Source organism: Helianthus annuus, chromosome 11, assembly GCF_002127325.2.
Source record: "Helianthus annuus cultivar XRQ/B chromosome 11, HanXRQr2.0-SUNRISE, whole genome shotgun sequence".
In the NCBI taxonomy this organism is placed as follows: Eukaryota; Viridiplantae; Streptophyta; class Magnoliopsida; order Asterales; family Asteraceae; genus Helianthus; species Helianthus annuus.
In genome coordinates, this window is record NC_035443.2 from 166,944,277 (window position 1) to 166,966,141 (window position 21,865).

General features: G+C 34.7%; 2 protein-coding genes across 5 annotated transcripts; both read right to left on the reverse strand.

The window, feature by feature from the left end:
- Positions 1–665: 665 nt before the first annotated feature.
- Positions 666–10,423, reverse strand: LOC110890966. Of its 4 annotated transcripts, none has more exons than XM_022138615.2 (8): positions 10,230–10,423; positions 10,063–10,104; positions 2,868–2,930; positions 2,662–2,797; positions 2,382–2,568; positions 1,295–1,430; positions 1,059–1,127; positions 666–958 (listed from the first exon to the last, which is right to left on the reverse strand). In XM_022138615.2, exons 1-6 carry the CDS (start codon positions 10,289–10,291, stop codon positions 1,423–1,425), a joined length of 498 nt encoding a protein of 165 aa, XP_021994307.1. In that variant the 5' UTR covers positions 10,292–10,423; the 3' UTR covers positions 666–958; positions 1,059–1,127; positions 1,295–1,422. The 4 variants fall into 4 exon arrangements, with proteins under 4 accessions (XP_021994307.1, XP_035835937.1, XP_021994305.1 ...); XM_035980044.1 differs by having other exon boundaries at positions 666–961; positions 10,230–10,416; XM_022138613.2 differs by lacking the exon at positions 1,295–1,430 and having other exon boundaries at positions 10,230–10,416.
- A 6,745-nt stretch (positions 10,424–17,168) lies between these two features.
- Positions 17,169–20,877, reverse strand: LOC118484126. Its single transcript, XM_035980045.1, has 2 exons — positions 19,136–20,877; positions 17,169–18,775 (listed from the first exon to the last, which is right to left on the reverse strand). Exons 1-2 carry the CDS (start codon positions 20,178–20,180, stop codon positions 18,741–18,743), a joined length of 1,080 nt encoding a protein of 359 aa, XP_035835938.1. The 5' UTR covers positions 20,181–20,877; the 3' UTR covers positions 17,169–18,740.
- Between the last annotated feature and the right edge of the window lie 988 nt (positions 20,878–21,865).

Below are 21,865 nucleotides of genomic sequence, written 5' to 3' on the forward strand. Positions count from 1 at the left end.
CGGTACCAAATTTAATATACCATCGGTACCAATTTGGTACCCACCTTTTGGCGTTTTCAGAATCGTTACTTTAGGTTCGACACCGGTCTAGCACCATACCTGTATTTGTTGATTTTTACCTTCAAATACCATACCGTATTGTACGTAGAATTTTCGGTGCCGGTACCTAATTTCGATGATTTTCTAGATCGGTACTTTCGCTTCCGTTACCGGTACCGAGCTCATCTATATTTTAACGTGTTAGCACCATAATAACTGAACTGAAAACAACCGAATTTCCAACGTGTAGGACGTGTGGGTCCTATTATTATATAGTAGGTTATTTAAAATCGTTTTTTTATGACGGAGTGATTATCCTTACCACGTAATTTTATTTATGTTTTAATATTCGGTATATGTTTGTCGTTGCTGACACGTCTTTTGTAGTCATTGGGTCCCGCCGCAACGCGAGAGAGGAAAATAACTAGTTTATATTATTAGGGGAAAGCTGATTATTTTTCTTGCTCATCGCCAATGCCTAATTTCTTCATCATCTTTCACTCCAGCAGTGATTTGTTCCAATACAAGATTTGATTTACACGAGTACTTGTCAAATGAAAAACTTATTAAACCAACCAAATATCTAAATGCAAAACTATTTATAGTGAAAACCGGAGAAAGAGAAGGGGTATCAAACTGCCATCGCTCAACTATTTAAATGATTTGTGTGGTGTGAAAATCCATAAAATTCAAGCTATCTATTGTGTATTGTATAAAGAAATTGAGGGTACAGGAAATGAGCAACATTCAGCAACTTAACACCGGAAAATGTTTCTTGTGATAAACATTATTGATGTGCGCTAACTCAAGGATCGGTCATTGTTAATTAACTCTGTTTCTTTTTCATTTGCAGAAGAGTGACATGCTTTGACATTAGGTTTGCTACCATCAAATCTTCAATATAGATAATCTCCCACCACTGCTATGTTTAGTTATAATACTACTTTCATTAGTTCCATATGCAACATTATCTTATAATTTTGAATAGATTACTACTATTAATTAAACAAATTACTTACTGGTTTGACATCTGCTTCTTGTACAAAGACAACATCATCATGGGTGAACAATACAAACTCCCCAACCACCTAACAATTTCACATAATCAAATATGAGGAAATGCTCTATCAACAAAATTGAAAAACGTAAAATTAACACATGTTTAATATAATAAACAGCAATAAACGATCTCTAGAACATAAGAAAATGATGACGGGTTATTCAAATGGCAATTCAAGTAGTTGATTAAACTCACATGATAAGTTGGCGCTTAAGCATCTCCGTGGTTGATGGGTGTTAAGCATGGCAGTTAAAATACTTACCATGGTATAAGTTTGGTATCGAAATGCCAAGGGCATACATACATACAAACAATCATAAGTTTCATTCACCTATAAAGAAAAGCAGCAACATGAAATTAAAGTGCCATTGTAAACAAAAACAATTTCATGGTTTAGAGGGTCTATGGGATCCTCAAAAGGGTAAGCTCCGACAAGCGTAACATAAAGTGTCACCCACGTGACCAACAATTGCAATCTAGCACAAGATAGATGATCAGACAAAACAATGGTATGTTTGTATGTGTGGCGATTCAACCCATATACGTATAAAATGTTTTTTTTGGTAATAGCCAACCGGATCAAATCCATCAGAAGCGTATTTTTAGTAAATGTAACTTTTGAGTTTAAATTATATGCATTGATCATTCATTCACTTTACGAATCCGGATAGATAGTTCTATTTCAAGCCTAAATTTTCAAAAACTATATCTTTGCCAACATACATATTACATCAGCTTCAAGGATAATAGCAACTTAGACGGCCAGCATATATAAATGGTAGATGATTAATTGAGAAAGAAAACACATTTACTTTAAATATTATAACTATGCGCAAAAAAAAGATACCGGGCATGATTTAGGCAGGTATACAACCTTTTTTATTGGTCTGATATGCAATGGTAATTTATTCCAAGTCATTTGTATTTAAGGGGTTTGGGTCATTATTATACAATTTATTTGGCAAGTGTTTTCTGAAACAGTGTAACTTATTTAAACATTATCCAATTAATATAAAACCTTATTTCCCAAAATATATATATATATATATATATTTCATTTCAAACAGAGGAGCTTTCTAAGAAACATGAACCCTTTGGATCTTTCAACCAAAAGAAAGATGAGGATGACAGCATACTAAGAAACAGTCCATCATTTATCAATCTACTACTGATTATTAACAACCAAATTCGTATTCCAAGATATCTTTCCATACTATCTATCATTAACAATTTCTGTTTATCAACTAAATCAAATCTAGTCTCTATTTGTCAGGTGTCATACCTGTTTTATACAATGCATACTTCAAAGCGATCACCGAAACAAACAACAAAATCGGTACTATTGGGTATTGTTTCACCCAATTTTTGAAACCGATGCACATGCCCAACATTGCAAACATCTCGACGCCCAAAATTGCATTTATGACCTCACGAGACACAAATCCCCAAAGACTCTTTGGCCTCTTCTCCTGAATAAAATCATTAAAGAACTCATTATGCTAAAGTTTTTTTTTTTTTTTTTTTTTTTTTATCATTTTCAATAAAAACTCATGAAAACTTACCACCACTTCATGAATCTCGGAATCTTCAGCAGCATAAAGATCAGCTTCAATGTCAGCTTCAGCCTCCTGAGAAGCAGCCTCCAAAACCTCCTTGATTCTCAGTTTTACTACTGCCCCTTTTTTCAAGATAAAAAATCTGTGAAAGATAGAAGTTTGAAAAATTAATCACAAAAATATCAGGAAAAAATACTAAAATAATCACTAACCGATCATGGTCGGGATTAGATGCACACGCCCTCAAAATAAGAGGGCGAGGAGGCAAAGCAGTTCTGCAATATTTAAAAACAGACGTTTTAGAAAGCCAATACAAGAAGTAACAAAACATTAATTATTGATATATGATGTTAGCTAAACAATTATCGGTCTCCTATCACGGTCACTTTCACCATGTAGAAATCAATCCCTTCGAACTATGATATCTATAAACACATGAAATAATTTTGTTTTAAATTTGAACCAAATCTGGTGTTTGACTTTTGAAAGTCAAAGTGTGTAATGTCTCTAAATTGACCCGTAATGATCTATTTGCCTGGCAACCATCCTGATCAAACTACTCTTTGTGAAATCCAACCCGTTAGCCTGATTTATGAACAATTAATAATAGAAACTTGAAATGAAAGTACTACAAAAAGAGATTTAGAACTGATAAATACACCACCTGTACAACACAACTTTGACTATAGCAAGTGAGCATAAGAAGCAATGTTGCTTGTTTACGAATGATCAATACATACGAAATCCCAGCCCCAACCCAACAATTGAGTTAACCCGTGTATCTATTTTGTTGGAGAAACTAAAAAACATAAGATCATATAAGCTCAGTAACCAGTCTCTGAATAATTACTAATTACTATTATTTATTATTGAGATAATTAGTTTTACTCCCCTGTATACATCACAATCATTCTCTCTGTTAAGAAAAATATGTGTCAGCTACAAATTAGTTAAAATCTCCCTCTGTCATATGCAAAACATAAGCTAACAGGTATATTTACGGTTTAGAGCATGTTTTTTTATTGTTTCGTTACCTTAGTTGATCTGCATGTTTTAGTTTGACGCAACGCCTCTATAACTAGATGTGTTATGTCTCCTATGTAACCTCTGGTACACAATAATATTTCCGCTCATTTTTTATATTCTTCATCATTTTGTATACAATCTTTCAAATTACACAAAGCTTGTGTTGAAAATAATGAAAGGATCATTCATATACTATATCTTTAATTCTTTGGGCTCATGTTATTGTTGGTCTTTTAAATGAGAATGGGCCCTGGTTGGTTTGCTTGGTGATATATTGGGCCTGTCTTAGGGGTTCTAGTGTTATTGTTTCTGTTCGTTTAATGGGTTGTTTAGTATGTGGCAGGTTGATTAAAGCCCAAGGGTGCTAGATGGAAATATCAAGGGACTTCGATCATCATGTAATAATCTGGTGGACTAGTGTGTAAATTGTTTTTCAGCAGGTTATAAAGAGAAGTACAAGCTGCTAGGGTTAGTTAGTCACTTCAATAATTTCACCCCCAAAGTTTCGTTCATTACCCTCTCTGTTCGTTCAAGGCTACAGATAGTGATGATATGAAGGAGATTCAGTATGAATCTTGTACAAGTGTTGATCAGATCGTGGTGACCTCGGTTCTTATTGTCACGATTATTTCTCTGGTTCTTTGACTTTGATTCTTCTGTATCTTGAGAGAATTTTAGGGTTATTTATTTGTTGTTGTAGAAGATTGAAAGTAGTCTCTCGGTTGTATGTTGTGAGAGATCATCTTCTGATTGTGATAATCATCAGTGGATGATTATCCAGTTGTTCATCCATGTGTTGTTTAATCTCTCATCTGTTAAAGAGAGATTGAGATTCTGAGTATGGTGATCATCAGAGGATGATCATCGTTTGTATTTCTGTATTTTTGTATAAGATCTTACATATGTAAGATCTAGGGTTTGGGGGGTGTTTTTTGGTTTGGGTTAAACAATAAAATTTTCCGTCACTATTTTGTCGCTACGGCTGTGTTGTATTCTGTTTTCGTTCTTGTTCTGGTTCAAACCATTGTTTTTTACATGGTATCAGAGCTATAATGCTCCGATTTATGGTTTTTTCTGCTGTGGTTTTGTTGACTCGGATTTAGTGTTAGAGGTTTTATCTCTAAATGATTTGGGTATTGATAAATGTTCTGGTGATTAAATCAAGATTGTGTGTGTACTTGTTAAAATCTGGTGGAGTCCTGTTCGAACCTGTTAGTTCTTGGTCTCTCTTTATGTTATTCTCAAATGATTCCACGGTTTCTTTTGTTAGAGTTTCTAAACATTTTTTGTTTGATATTTTTTCACTCATTCTTTTGTTTGCTAAATCTGTTTTAATCGTGATTACTCTGTGTTGTAAAACCCTTTGTCATATATATTTGGTTAGTGTGGTGTTACAGATTTTTGTATTGATGGTCTGGGAGTGTTTCATGTTGTTCTTTGGGAGTTTCCGCTGTGAAATAAGTTTTTTTAGATCTGTTTCTTTGATTGTTTGTGTGTTTTTATGTTTGACTGTTTCTTGGAGTGTGTGCAGGAACAAGTTGGTGAGATCTATTGCCTGTTGTTCTTTCTGGTGTTACATAAATCCTAATTAGGGTTTCTTGGAGTTCAAGAAGGAGGTCTGTTGTCTGCTGGTTCTGAAAACCAGGTGTTGTTTGGTTATGGCTTGATCAGTTCCTATAGTTCTTGAAAACTATAGTTCTAATCTTCTTGAAGCATATTGCACCCTCTGTAAGATCTTTCCAGTCTGCTCTTATTTTTATTACTTTGTTGTTGGTTAGTTGAAGTCGGGGTAGTGAGGACCGGCACTTTTGATTGTTTGTTATAGTTAATTCTTGTCTGTTATGTGGTTACTTGTGTGTTGTTTGTTTGTGCTCTTGTTGCTTCTAGTGTTTGCTGTTATTGTCATTTGTTAGATTGTGGCTCCTGAGTAAAGGCATGTCCAGGCACCATAGAGTGATGAACCTGGAATCTTGTCCCTGACTCAGCTTCGCCTTAGAGCTGTTTTTTGTCTGTTGCTTCGGTAATTAGTTATTTGTCTGATAACTTGTGGTCTCTTGATTATATTGTGTTTTTTTTATTTGTTTTTTTTTTTTGCTTTGTTTTCTAAATGCTAAATTGTTTTTTTTTTTTTTAAAAAAAAGGGTCCATAAAAGCATTAGTAGAGATCTTATGTTTCTAAACTCCACGTTAGGGTATTCTGTTTTTTTTATTGGTGTTTGTGCGATTGTTATTTGTTATGAGAAAGTTCTTATGATTTGACTGCTCAAAGTCTCTTGATGAGAATAATCGAATGTCTATTTGTCATATGAGTTGTATTTGTTTTTTAAAATGTTTTGTGGTTTATGGTAAAAGGGTTAGTTTTGTTCTTTGCACTGATCATGTTATTCTGTTGATGATGTGTGTTAGTCCAGTGCTTGTTGGTCTTGGTTGCATTACATAATAAATTTGTCATTGTTTTTATGTTAGTCTGTTGTTGCTAGTTGCAATAGTGTTTGAAAGTTGATCAACTTAGTGATTCATTACATGCATGTTCTTAAGTCTCGAGTCTATTGCTAGGTTATATTTTGAGTAGAGTTCCTTAAAAAGGGGTTTTTTTTATTTGGTCGTTGGTTTTCACTCGTTTGAAAGAAGATATATGTACTAATTGTCTATATAGCTCTAAAAGTGTTGATACTTTGGTATGTTTGGTCAAGATTTTTTGTTCAAAGGGACAAGTTGATTGAAAAAATATAAGTTTCCCTTGTTGTTTTGTATTATGTTTTTTGTGGTAACAATAACTTGGATTTGTCTTGTTCGGTGTGTTTTAAAATTCTCCAAATTTGGTTAAACCGGAAAACATTCTTTGAGTTTATGAGATTTTAATATTGTTCTTGGTACTCGTGTGAGTGGTTGAAGGAATGTTTTTGCTGTTTGGTTTAGTAGGTGTTTGTTTTGGCTATAATTGTGTTTGATCATTTTTCCATGCGTTGTTTTTAGTCAAAACTGTTTTTGATTGGAGGTTGTTTCTGACTTGTGGTTTGTTGTAATTGTTTAAGGCTGCAATCTTGAATGTTGGTTCAGGGTTATGTGTTTTCTCTTGTGTAAAAGATAGTGTTCCTTGCTTAGAATCATGGATCATGTGATTTTGTCTTGACTGTATGTCTTGTTGCCTCTTATTGTGTGGTTTGAGTGTTTCTAACCATCTGTGTTGTCAAGAGTGTTCTTGGATATGTTGTTCAGCCTTGTTGCAGGTTATGTTGTTGTTTGTCTCAAATACTGCTATGTTGCTGTTTGTTTGCAGTCTTTATGTCTGCCTGTCTTTCATCTTGTTTGTATGGTTAGATGAGATGTGTTGTTTCTGATTGCAAATCGTGTATTTTGTGTTTAATCAGAATTTGTGTGGCTGCATCTTAGTGTCTTGCGTATGTCTCTTTATTCTTAGCCTTGTGTGTGGACATTAAATCATGTGATTTTGTGTTTTTTGTTTAGGCTGGAATTGTTGTCTGATATAGAAGTGTAGAAGTATGTGCTTCTCATATATCAGTGTTGTATGAATCTTGTGATTTGTGCCTGTTGTGATGTTAGCCTTGTATGTTGTCTCTTGCGTAAGAGCTGTGTTTCAGGTTGTATATTTTGCCAGAATCTGTGTTGGCCATTATTGTTGTCTGGTATGATTGGTTATGGTATTCTCATTTCTATCAGACTCGTGTCTTGAATCTTTTGATTCGTTCTTTGTTGTGAAGGTTTAAAGGTTTTGCTTGGTTCAAATGAGTCTTTATGTTCTGTACAAACTTTCTTTTGATATGTACTTGTAAAGTTGTAAAAGTTTTTGATCATGACATATAAATCTTTATTCAAGTTCTTCACATGTATTGTCTTTTAGACTTGGTTCTAAATTCTTAAGGTTGTGAGACCTTATATGTTATCAGATGTGTGTCTGGTTTTTCTGCAATCATATGGTTCTATGTTGTTTAGACCTATATAGCTCTAGGTTTTACTTAGAGTTTCATTGTCATTCTCCCTGTATTCGTTCATCTTGTTGATCTCAGTGTTGAGATCTTGTTGTTTCAGAGATCTTGTGATCTCGATGCTGGTATTACTGTATCGTGTTGTTGATCATTCAACAGATTGTGTTAATCAGTTGAATCTGCTCATTGTGTATTACAGATATCAGTTTGTTTACTTTGGTTGCTTTTTAGGCATATGTGGTTGTGATATTATCTAAGAATCATGTGGTTATTATTGTTTCGTTAGTTCTTGTATGTCTGCTCTACTGATTAATTTTGAGTTTTTTATTTGATCAAAATATGAGTGCTCTCCAGTGTGGTTTTTTATGTGTTAATTGAGAGTTGTATTCGTATGTTCATGTTTAGGACTGTGATTGTAGTGTCTAAGAGTCGTTTTTTTTGTCTGATTGATACAGGGTGAAATATGGATTAAACCATGGTGACTTGTGTGTAATTCTGCGTGTTTCGTCTAGCTTTATTATAGTAGGAAATTGTAATTTCATTCTCTTTTGTCTGTGTCTGTGTTTCTTGAGATTTTAATCTTGTTATCTACTTGCTCTCAGGTTTGTAATAAAGGCAAATAAAATTGATAGTTATATATCTTTGTTCTCTTCAATCTTGATGATAAACATGCTTGCTTCAAGTGTTAAAAAAGGGGAACATCAATTTTTTGAGGAAATGTTGTTTTTCGTTTGTTCAGCACCAAGATTGAGTGGGGATGTTGAGAATGCAAGATTATATTATTATATCAATCTTGGGTTGACAAAATTGTTGTAAGTTGTTAACATTTGAGAGACTAGAGTCAAAATTGTCTGTATGTGAAATGCATATGTAAGTGCTAAACGAGTATAGTTATGGTTAACAGGTATAGTATATGAATGATGGGGGCATGTTGAAAATAATGAAAGGATCATTCATATACTATATCTTTAATTCTTTGGGCTCATGTTATTGTTGGTCTTTTAAATGAGAATGGGCCCTGGTTGGTTTGCTTGGTGATATATTGGGCCTGTCTTAGGGGTTCTAGTGTTATTGTTTCTGTTCGTTTAATGGGTTGTTTAGTATGTGGCAGGTTGATTAAAGCCCAAGGGTGCTAGATGGAAATATCAAGGGACTTCGATCATCATGTAATAATCTGGTGGACTAGTGTGTAAATTGTTTTTCAGCAGGTTATAAAGAGAAGTACAAGCTGCTAGGGTTAGTTAGTCACTTCAATAATTTCACCCCCAAAGTTTCGTTCATTACCCTCTCTGTTCGTTCAAGGCTACAGATAGTGATGATATGAAGGAGATTCAGTATGAATCTTGTACAAGTGTTGATCAGATCGTGGTGACCTCGGTTCTTATTGTCACGATTATTTCTCTGGTTCTTTGACTTTGATTCTTCTGTATCTTGAGAGAATTTTAGGGTTATTTATTTGTTGTTGTAGAAGATTGAAAGTAGTCTCTCGGTTGTATGTTGTGAGAGATCATCTTCTGATTGTGATAATCATCAGTGGATGATTATCCAGTTGTTCATCCATGTGTTGTTTAATCTCTCATCTGTTAAAGAGAGATTGAGATTCTGAGTATGGTGATCATCAGAGGATGATCATCGTTTGTATTTCTGTATTTTTGTATAAGATCTTACATATGTAAGATCTAGGGTTTGGGGGGTGTTTTTTGGTTTGGGTTAAACAATAAAATTTTCCGTCACTATTTTGTCGCTACGGCTGTGTTGTATTCTGTTTTCGTTCTTGTTCTGGTTCAAACCATTGTTTTTTACAGCTTGCCTTCACTTAAATCTATCTTTAAATTTCATTGAATCCAAATCTGTTTTTTATATATCTTTTTAATATACATAATAAGGTAATACTTTTAATATACATGCACGCATATCATGCCGGTGCATTCACAACGAACTACTATCAATCTCATTCAAACAAGGAACAGGCTAATTTGCAAGAGCGCGACACTAACAACCAAAGTTAGAGCGGCAATTGTACTCTTAAAGCAACAGCGTCAATGGAATCATATGAGAAAACGTGCAAATATCCTAGTGGAACATATGTAAAACTAGCACGAAAACATATTCAGCAGTTTCAACCTAGTTATAGATTAGTCTTAACACCTCTCTCTCTCTCTCTCTCTCTCTCTCTCTCTCTATAACACACATATATGTATATAGTTCCACAGTTTTAAGTCATACAAAATAACCACCTATTCGTACTTACAATCCATGAGATGCACCAAAACAACACATAATAGAGCAACTATTTATATCCAAAACCTAACAAAATCAAACACGTTCAAAATGAATTAAGGAACTCGAATCAATGAGTATACATTGACTAACACTCAATCAGATCAGATCAAAACAACATGTAAACGAACAATACAGCAGCAAGTATTCATACCTCCTGAGGCTAAGTGACGATGATGCAGATCTCAGGCTCAAACTACATACAAACAGAAACGCATTAATAGATTAAACCTAAAATTTGAACCTGAAAACACTGATCAATGTACCAAACAGTTGAATATGAGATGAAATTGCATAGAACAAACACAAATTCGTACTTACAATCCATGAATTTGAGATTTCATCATAACCGCCATATTGCGCGTGTGGGAGGTAATGTACATGAAATTGTATAAATCGAACCACAATTTAACTTATAATCATCACCTAAACGACGACGTTGAATATTGTGAGACATCATAAGGGGTTTCTTCTTTACTCACACACACACACACAGAAGATAAACAGAGATACTCACCTCGATTTATATTACATGAAGTTGTAAATATTATATAATTGTAAGGACCAAAATGTAAAAATGAACATTGGGACCAGGGTGCTAGTAATAACGGAGTAATAAATATCAACGGCTTTTAATTATATCTTTTGCTTTATCGTTGAAAGCTTTCTGGTTTCTACATTAATTATTTCTTTTTTTTTTTAACAAATTTAATATAGGAATATTGGATTCAACTTAAAAAATAACCACTAGCAGTCCCAACTATTATTGACATATTGGCCACCATTGGATCCTGACTAACGGAACCCTAACGCTGTTAGTTTCCGGTGCCGGAAAACAGTTTTTGCCAGAAAAAGGTTTCTAAAGATCTGATCTAAGGATACAAAGAGGTTTTGGATGAAAATGTTGAGTTTTCCGGACACAAAGAAGTTGAAGCAAGAATTTATGAAGAACCCATGGCATTATAGCCTAGTGGTATCTTGGTGGTGGGATAAGGCTTATGACCATTAGGTCATGGGTTCGATTCTCACAAAGGGGGTTTTTCCAGATTTATTGGGTTTCCTCCTGAATTGGTGTATAGGCATCATTGCCTAGTGGAGATGGATATGATCGGGTGGTTCTGCTGGTGACACGATGATACTGCAGCGGTCCGTCAGTGATCCAAATTTGCCGTTCAAAAAAAAAAAGAATTTATGAAGAGAAAGGAAATTGAGTTTGAAGCTCACTTATAATCTTGCATGCAATCTGCCTCAAGCTTGTATTTTCAATAGTTTGAGCGTGTTTTGAGTGAGTTTAGAGTGTGAAAAAAGTGAAATGAAAATGTAGAAGGCTTGTTTATACAAGAAACTATCAAAATCATTGACGTACATAGTAAATGTAGGCCAAACACAACTTCCCAATAAGCATGACTTTGCTCTATGAATTGCAACATGTTGCACCTGTGTGACAAGTATTGACAAAACCAATTAATATCAAATAAATATATAATGCCTTGTCAAAAATAATCAAAGGGAAATCTGTAAAAAATATCACCCGAGTACTACACTATACACCAAGTTCAGGCGACCGAACAGTCAGGGACCCTCCATACCCCCCTGTAAATCGGAGTAGTTTTATTGAATTGTAACCCCTATTTACCTGCGATCGGAGACAATGGCTTTGTTTATTTTTTAAAATTTTAAATTAATTAAAAATGAACTTAATTTATTTGAATAATTATCTGATTAATAAAACTACTTACCTAATCTTAATAAAAAGCAATTTAACTTAGATTCTTAGGCCAAAATAAAAGAATCGTGATGTGGATTGTATTGGGCTGGTAGGCTATAGGGAGCATGATGGGCCTCGTAACTAGTATAGTAGTATAGTCGGGTACTCGGTACTAGAGGTGCACAAAAACCCTATACTTGAAACCGGACGAAGAAAAAACTTGGAATCGGTTATTTGGTACCGGGTATTTTATACCTTTAATCAAGCCCAACCCTACATGTAGGGTATGAATATGGTATACATTTTGAGCTCAATAATTGTATCCGAAAAATACTCGGAACCAATTATACCTTATACCCAAACCCAGTTCTACCTATACCTAATACTGGTTTTTAATACTGATAGAACACCCAACTTTTAAACTATATTTTTATGTTTGCTTCACAACTTTTATATTTAAGTTCAAAAAAAATCTATACCATATAATAAAAAAACCATGTTTGGGACACTTGTCATCATATTAGGCCATATACTCTATGAATAATTACCTATTACCTATTACCTATATATTAAATTTTGAATGTAATGAATAGTAACATATATATTAAAATTAGAAATGGAAACTAACAGATGAGTAAGGGGTTGTTTGGTAGCCTATGAATGGTCATTAAGAGGCTACCTCTTAATGGAATCATTAAAAATTTTACTAATGAGAAGTTAGAAGAATATGACATGTGATGATTTACCATTCAAATGTTACCTCTTAACCATTCAGACTTGAGGTTACCTCTTATTCATTCAGAGGTTTTGAACCATTAAGAGGTAGCATCTGAATGGTCATTAAGAGGCTACCAAACAGCCCCTAAATGGTATTGGGTACTCGTACCGGTACCAAATTTATCAAACCGGTGTGTTTAAAAATTTTACTAATGAGAAGTTAGAAGAATGTGACATGTGATGATTTACCATTCAAATGTTACCTCTTAACCATTCAGACTTGAGGTTACCTCTTATTCATTCAGAGGTTTTGAACCATTAAGAGGTAGCATCTGAATGGTCATTAAGAGGCTACCAAACAGCCCCTAAATGGTATTGGGTACTCGTACCGGTACCAAATTTATCAAACCGGTGTGTTTTTGGTACCGGTTCGGCACCGGTATTCACCGGTTTTTACCCTCAAATACAGGTGTCGTACCAACACCAACCGGTACCGAACAGTACCGTACCAGGTATATTCGGTACCGGTACCCACTTTTGGGGATTTCGGTAACTGTATCTTTGGTACCGGTTGGTACCGAGCTCATCAAATCCTGTAGCAACGCAGCAATGCAAGTAATTGCACCGTTTGGATTACTTTTCATACACAGAGTAAGTAAACTGTATTTCGTTTAAATGAGGTTTTATATACATGACAACTTATTTTGCTTTCTTTTTTGTCTTTTTCTGTAATGAATGAATTGTAGCATGCAAAATTAACTTGGATATTTAGAATATTGTTGAGCAAATCGTATCAAATCCTGTAATCAAACCGGTATCGTATCGTTACCAAATTTGCTATACCAAATCATTTTCGGTACCAATTTGGTACCCACCTTTTGGCGTTTTCAGAATCGTTACTTTCGCTTCGACACCGGTCTAGTACCATACCTGTATTTATTGATTTTTACCTTCAAATACCTTACCGTATTGTACCGAGCATTTTTGGTGCCGGTACCTAATTTCGATGATTTTCGAGATCGATACTTTCGGTGGCGTTACCGGTACCGAGCTCATCCATATTTTAACGTGTTAGCACCGTAATAACTTAACTGAACTGAAAACAACTAAATTTCCAACGTCCCTATTATTATATATTAGGTTATTTAAAATCGTTTTTTTAGGACGGAGTGACTATCCTTACCACGTCATTTTTATTTATGTTTTGATATTCGGTATCTGCTTGCCCTTGTTGACACGCCTTTTATAGTCGTTGGGTCCCCGCCGCAACGCGCGGACGAAAAATCAACTAGTTATCATTTAATTTAATATTTTCTAATTAGTTAAAGATAATCTCCTACGAAATATTATTTAATTTAAACTCTTCTACCTAATTATAGATAATTATTATTTATATCTACACAAATAATAATTAAATAAAAATGTTTTACTATTTGAGAATACCATTCAACCGATATGGGGTTATTGGATTTTATCACCCCTAACTATCGGCCTTTGGCCGTTGACACCCGCAAGTAACACTTTGACACCCGGCACCCCCAACTTGACTTTTTGTTTGTGCTGGCACCACCCAGTTAACTTTGCACTAACTTGGTTAGTTTTTTCGCTGACATGGCCATTTTTTGATGACGTGGCTTGTTTTTGATGAGGTGTCATAATGAGGTGGCCAATTATATATATAACTAATATGTGTATGTACATGTACAGACAATAAATATCCCCAAATTCAATAATAAAATCAAATCATCATCATCTTCATCTTCAACCCCTTATCAAAGCATCATCATCATCTTCATCACCGACGAGTCGCACAGGAGTACCTTTACCATCATCACCGGGATTAGTCCCGAAGAGGTATCGGAAGTTTGGTTGATCATCTGACTGTACACTGTGGACAGATTAGTATTTATCTTGTCTACACAGCCAAGCCCACTCTTTGTGCCATGGTACTGGAGATCAACGATGGCGGGAGGGAGGTGCTTCACCTCCCGGAAAGGATCAAACAAGGGGTTCAATAACTGATTTGGTCTATTTCTATCGTCAAACACCGGGGCTTCTAGCATGGCAGGAAGTATCATTCCTAGTGGAAAGGATTGAAGAGCGAGGAGTTGTGGATCTGGAGTTTTACATCCGGAAGACCATTCATTTCCATATTGCGCCCCCCATTGCAGTACGCGGAGTGGATCTTACCTTGTTGTTTCCAGCTGTGTGGATCTTCATCAGGAAGAGCTCGTATGGCCGCAGTTGCAGCTTGATATTTTGGTATGTACTCATCATCTTCATCTTCAACCACAGTTTGTATTCTTGACAAGTGAGTTTTTGCATACATTTGTTGATACCAGAATCTTTGGGGGAATTGGTTGAATTGTGGTTTTTGGCAGTGGCGGAGCTTAACAAAAAGTTTCGTGGGGGCATAAAGTAATGGGACCCAAATTTTTTTTCCTATCGTTATGTTTCGAGTCGGGTCGGGTTGGCTATTCGATTCAAATCGGGTCAAATAATAATAGTTCCAAATAAAACAAAGTGTATATTTACCAAACTACCCATTATTTATATACAAAGTTTATAAATATTTAGGATATACAATTTAGGAAAAATAATCGGGGGGGCGATCCTATATAATTTTAAAATTTTCGACGGAAAAATCGGAACATGTACACTTCTAACCGAAATATTGGGGTGGGCGGGTGCACCCCCTGGCACCCACAATACTCCGTCTCTGGTTTTTGGTTGATTTGTGGTTTTGTTAATACCAGAATTTTTGGGGGAATTGTTGTTGGCAAAGAAGGAGATAAAGTTTAAAAACACATCTGGTGTTATAAAGAAGGAGATGAACTTTAAAGACACATCATCGCCACGTAAGCAGCTCCAACTCAACAAACTTGTGCCACGTCGGACAAAAAACTAACCAAGTTAGTGCAGATTTAACTGGGTGGTGCCAGCACAAACAAAAAGTCAAGTTGGGGGGTGCCGGGTGTCAAAGTGTCAGTTGCGGGTGGCAAGGACCAAAGACCGATAGTTGAGGGTGATAAAATCCAATAACCCACCGATATGTGATCACAAGTTTGAAAATAAGAAATTCAAATTGAAATAATTATGTAGAAAAATGATTAATAAACTTAACAAATAAAAAGTAATAATTAAAAAAATCTCAAGTGATCGAATGAAATAAATAAAGCATCCCATACAATGAAAAAAATTTCTATGTTACTTTCCGGTATTTTCTACTTATCTATTATATTAAATAATAACAATAATAATAATAATAATAATAATAATAATAATAATAATAATAATAAAACAATTAATTTTTATATAATTATAAAGTTACATCCTGAGTTTTTTTTTTTTTTTTGAACGATCAACAGAATCAATCATGAATACTCTCGGGGCACCCACTGGACCAAATGGAGTACTCCGAGAGTAACCTGAGTCCACAATATACTTTGGAGTTCGGTGATTGAAATTATGGTAAACTAGGAATCAAAGGTTCCCATTTGAAACTGAAATGTCATAATAAGTGAATAGTACACCAAAGTTCATTTTTAAACAATAAATCTTGACGACTGTAAGTGTTAACACATGACATTATATTTTATTCAACACGTGCGATACACGAGTTATTTTTAAAGATGTATCATTTTTATTATTTATTATATAAAATTACATTTATGCAGCCCGTGTAATACACGGGGTTCAAATCTAGTGCATATTATAAAGCAAATAATTGAGTGAATTTATGTTATTGTAATTACTTTAATTAGTTTTACAAATTACAAACCAAATTTAAATTTTTAAACGAATTTACCTTTTTGTAAAATAATAAAAAAGTTTAGTTCTTAAACCCGGTTCCAACACCTGTTTATACCCAAACCTGATCATACCCTACCCGGGTACATAGTGTATGGTTTTTCTCATCCATGTCCATGCCCGAACCCCAGGGGCGCAGGATAGTGTATGTCCCCCCCCCCCGAACTTTTCGATGCGTAGTGTTATGAATAGTACTTTCGTATAGGTATATACGTTGCCCCCCCTCGGTTTAGGGGAAATTGGGGGGGGGGGGGCTTCGCCAATGCCGAACCCTACCCGATTTCTCTCAATACCTGAGTTTCTAATACCCGATCATACTCGGAACCAGGTATTAAAGAAAACCAATTAATGTACCTCTACTTGGTACGTGTTTTCATGAGCATATTGTTTAAGTTGCATGTCATGGTTTTCTTTACTCAAAACTCAGCCTTGTAGGAATGATTTAAAATTAAATTTTTACTTTCGAATTCAAAGATTGTATGAAATATCAAGAGTTCTCATATCTTAGAAACATTTTCTAAAAGTGGTTTAAGCTCGTGAAAACATCAAATTCTTGGCAAGTATAGGAACCTAAAAGGAGATAAGTAGGTTAATTTAATTTTGTAACACTTTCCCTTAGACTTTGAGACAACTTGTAGTCAGGTTTTGCTTAACTTCTCAATATTTTATGAGTTAAGATAGAAGTATCATGACACGTAGGGGTGGATTCAGAAGGTTTTTTAGGGTTCATAAAAACCCTCTTGGTTTGGAAAAAAAATAGAAAAAATTAATAGAAACCTTATATGATTTTGGAAAAAAATAGTAAGAATTAGTAAAAATCTACTAAAAAAACCCTTTGTTAAAATTTCTTAAAATAATAAATAGTGGTTTGGATGAATGTACGCATTCAGCTTATGTTTACTCCTCAATCTTCCAACAAGGGTGTGTTTCATCACCAAATTACCTTTAACAAGGTAGTAATCATCTCTTCATATTAGATAACTATCATCTTGCGTGTAAACAAAGAAGATACGCTCTTGTGTCAAAAGACATGAAATCAGCAACCAAAACTCTTATTAAAACACTTGAACACTGAAACAATCACGAACATAACAAACTCACACACTCTTACACTCCTAACACATACAGATCATCAAGTTGATGATCTGATATACAACTTGACTCACGATACAAGATCTAAACACTAGATCTTTACAAACGAAGGAAATCAAGACAAACCCTAGGAGAGAGAACGACGTGTTACAGAGAAATATCTAGAACAATGATTATTTCAATGTACACAGACTTGTAACCAGTTCACTTATATGGATCAGTCATCAACTTGTTTGTTAAGTCGGTCAGATATGTAAAGCCCAGTAGTCCAGTAGCCCAATAGTCCATATGTAAAGCAAGAGCAGTCCAGTAGTCCATATGTAAAGCCCAGCCAGTCGTCATATGTTCGTCATATGTAAAGCCCAGTCCAAGATCAGTACATGTCACACAAATATATTAAAACATATTAAAACAAATGTATATAAAAGGAATAAAAGTGATTATGATTATAAGAAGCATGTATATATTTTCAACACCCCCCCCCCTCACTTTTATTACTAAATACATCAAACAGATTTAACCACTTACACGCCTCAACATGTTGATGTACTAACAGCCCCTTTGTAAAAACATCGGCTACTTGTTTTTTCAGAACTAATCCCAACAGTTTTATTGCTTCCGATTTGTATTTTTTTTCTCTTAAAAAGAAAACGAACAGTGACCATTTTAACAACGGGAGAGAAGGTTTCATCAAAATCAATACCTTCTCTTTGACTAAACCCTTTAGCCACTAACCTGGCTTTATACCTATCAATTTCACCAGTCGACTTATATTTTATCTTAAAAACCATTTACACCCAATAGCTTTCCTATCAGCAGGTAAATCTACAAGGCTCCAAGTATTATTTCTATTTAGTGCCTCTATTTCGTCATTCATGGCATTAACCCAATTAGGATCAACACAAGCTTCAACATAATTTCTAGGTTCAGTCAACTTATTCAACCCAGAAACAAAATAGAAGTTATCACATGAAAGTTTAGAGTAGTTTACAACTTTTTCTAAACCATATTTAACTTTACCTTCAACAATATAATCATCTAACCGTTTAGGTAAAACAGAAGTCCTAGTAGACCTTTTCTCAAACTGAGTTTTAATGAGACTCACAAAATGTTTAATATTTTCTAACACTTCATCTTTATGCCTCATAAGATAAACCCAAACAGATCTCGTGTAATCATCTACAACAGTTAGAAAAAACCTAAAACCTTCTTTACTTTTTACCTTATAAGGACCCCATACATCTAAATGTACAACTTCTCCTAGGTGTTTGGTTTTATGATCACTAAGAGGGAACAGATCTCTATGTTGTTTAGATTTATGACATATTTCACATGGTAAACTTTTATCTAACCCTTTAAGATTCAAATAAGTTTTCAAGACTTTTAACACAATTTCAGAGGGGTAACCCAGTCTAGCATGCCACAAGTTAATCAAATCTACACTATCTGAACTAAAACATGACACAACAGAAGACTCACCACAGAAATATAACCCCTCATGTTGACTACCAGTCACCAGGATTTTCTTTGTTAACGAATCCTGAAGATAACACATATTTTCATCAAATGACACAGTTATTTTACTGTCCTTAGCAAGTTTGTGAACAGAAATTAGATTTACACAATAATCTGGTACGACAAACACATCATGTAGAGTGACTTCGTCATTAAGTTTTACATCACCGATCTTAGTAACCAATGCACTTGTACCATTAGGATGGTTCACTTTAATTTTATAATCAAAAACATCAATTTGATTTATCACATTTTTATCACTCATGACCATGTGCTGGTTTGCACCAGAATCACAAACCCAACCCATATCCTTTAAGGACTTGGTTAAATTTGCAAAACAATAAATTCATAAAACTTACAGAACAGAATAAACTTTTAGATCTACCTGACATATTACTGCTAACAGTATTCTCACCAGATTTCAGATTTAACAGACCTAACAACTTCGACACCTGATCAGGAGTTAAACTAGCAGCATCAGACTTACTAACATCAGAAACACCACTATTAACAACATTATTGCTAACAGCCTGTTTTTTAAACCCTTGACTAGACTTTGATTTCATCCAGGGAGGATATCCAATGAGTTCAAAACATTTCTCAATTGAATGACCCAGTTTATTACAATGAGTACACTTGACATTCTGATTTATGTTCTTAGAAAACTTCTTTTTATTATCAGTAACAGAATTAATTTTAGATATAAAACCAACATTCTGCTCTTTAGACACAAAACCATTAGAGTTCCTGTGAGATTCTTCCCTGGATATAATCGAGAAAGCCTCTTTTATAGTAGGTAAAGGCTCTCTAATCAGCAAACTAGACCTAACAGGCTGATACACACTATCCAACCCCATTAAAAATTGCATTAGTTTAACAAGGTGATTAAAGTTATTATACTGATTGGATGCATTACAAGTACAAGTAGGTATTTGCAAAATCTGGTCTAATTGTTTCCACATAATGTTCAACTTATGATAATACTCAGCAACCGACGAGCCATTTTGAGAAAATGAATTAATCTTTTGATATAAATCAAATACTACAGACCCATCTACTTTATCGTAAGTATCTCTCAACTCTTTCCAAACCTCAGCAGCAGATTTCGAATACACATGACCCAAATAAAGCTCTTCAGAAACTGAATTTAAAATCCAAGCTAAAACAACCGAATTGCATCTTTCCCATTGTGAACCAAGAATTTCATTATCACCAGGTTTTAAAAAAGTTCCATCAATAAAACCAGTTTTATTTTTAACCCTCAAAGCCAAACTCATTGCATTAGCCCATACAGTATAATTTTCAGTTCCTTTAAGCTTTATATTCACCACAGTTAAACTTGTAGAATCACTAGCATGCAAATACAAAGGATTATCTGGTTCTAGTTTACTTATTAAAGTTTCACCAAACAAGTTCATAAGATCTGCCATTATTAATTCAGTCACACACAATAGACAAACAGATATCAGTTAAAGATCAACAACCAAAAAAGACACCCTACACTGCAAAACCAAAGTCGGCAAAAACAGTTCACCAAGACCAATAACACCTTCTTCAGTCAATCAGAGCAGTTGAAGTCTTCACAGGTCTGAGCAGTCTTATCTTGAACAATAGATCTAGAACTAACAGATTTGAAGTTACCAAGATTCCAAGAATCTTAACAATAATCAACCGAAATCTTCACAAATCAAACTCAAGATGACCAGATCCAGAACCAGCAACTCTTCAGATCTGTTCAGAATAACCCATAAAACCACCGATCTTACAACAAGAAGATGAAAAAACCCCAAAACTCTATGAAACCCTAACCAGCGAATCAAGAATCAGAGACTAATAACGGAAGCGAACAACTCAAAGAACGTATCAGAGCTCTGATACCATGTCAAAAGACATGAAATCAGCAACCAAAACTCTTATTAAAACACTTGAACACTGAAACAATCACGAACATAACAAACTCACACACTCTTACACTCCTAACACATACAGATCATCAACTTGATGATCTGATATACAACTTGACTCACGATACAAGATCTAAACACTAGATCTTTACAAACGAAGGAAATCAAGACAAACCCTAGGAGAGAGAACGACGTGTTACAGAGAAATATCTAGAACAATGATTATTTCAATGTACACAGACTTGTAGCCAGTTCACTTATATGGATCAGTCATCAACTTGTTTGTTAAGTCGGTCAGATATGTAAAGCCCAGTAGTCCAGCAGCCCAATAGTCCATATGTAAAGCAAGAGCAGTCCAGTAGTCCATATGTAAAGCCCAGCCAGTCGTCATATGTTCGTCATATGTAAAGCCCAGTACATGTCACACAAATATATTAAAACATATTAAAACAAATGTATATAAAAGGAATAAAAGTGATTATGATTATAAGAAGCATGTATATATTTTCAACATCTTGTAAAAAAATTATAGTCATATGAAAAAAGTAATATCTTACTAATAAAAAAGTTATCATGTTTGCCAAACGTAGAAGGGGGCGGGGAGTTTTTGTTTGAAAAATTAATCCTTATCTCAACTTGGAGTGCAAGGCAATCTAATTAATTCAGTAGATAGATATAGTTTTAGTTTATTGAGGAGTCCTATTATATTTCAAATAGGTTAGAGTAATCTCCAAGTTAGTAGCTTATAAATAGCAACACTTTATTTGTAATAGTTAGTTTTTTTGAATTTCATTAATAAAAGAGTCTCAGGTGTCCCCTGAATAAAAGTGTGTTCGTTGATATCAGTTCCTCCAACAATTGGTATCAGAGCACGGTTCGTAGGTGCTTCCTGAAGCGATTCAATCGGGGCGTATAACCGATTAAATTCCGGAGTAGAGTTTGTCGTTCTTGATTCAGAGATCAAAGGAGAATTGTTCGGGGTGTCTAAACTAACTATACCAAAACCTATCAGCCATAGTAAACAGGGCTGAATTTTTGGTACGAAATTTTGATCAGGAAGAAATCAAGAAGCGAAGACTATGGCCGACGGAGAGCAACCCAACAACGCATTAGCGAACGTGCGTGATCACCAGAATGTTAACCTTCAATGCCCAAAGTTAACCTCTACAAACTACTCGTCATGGTCCGTAGTGGCATGAACCATTCTAGGC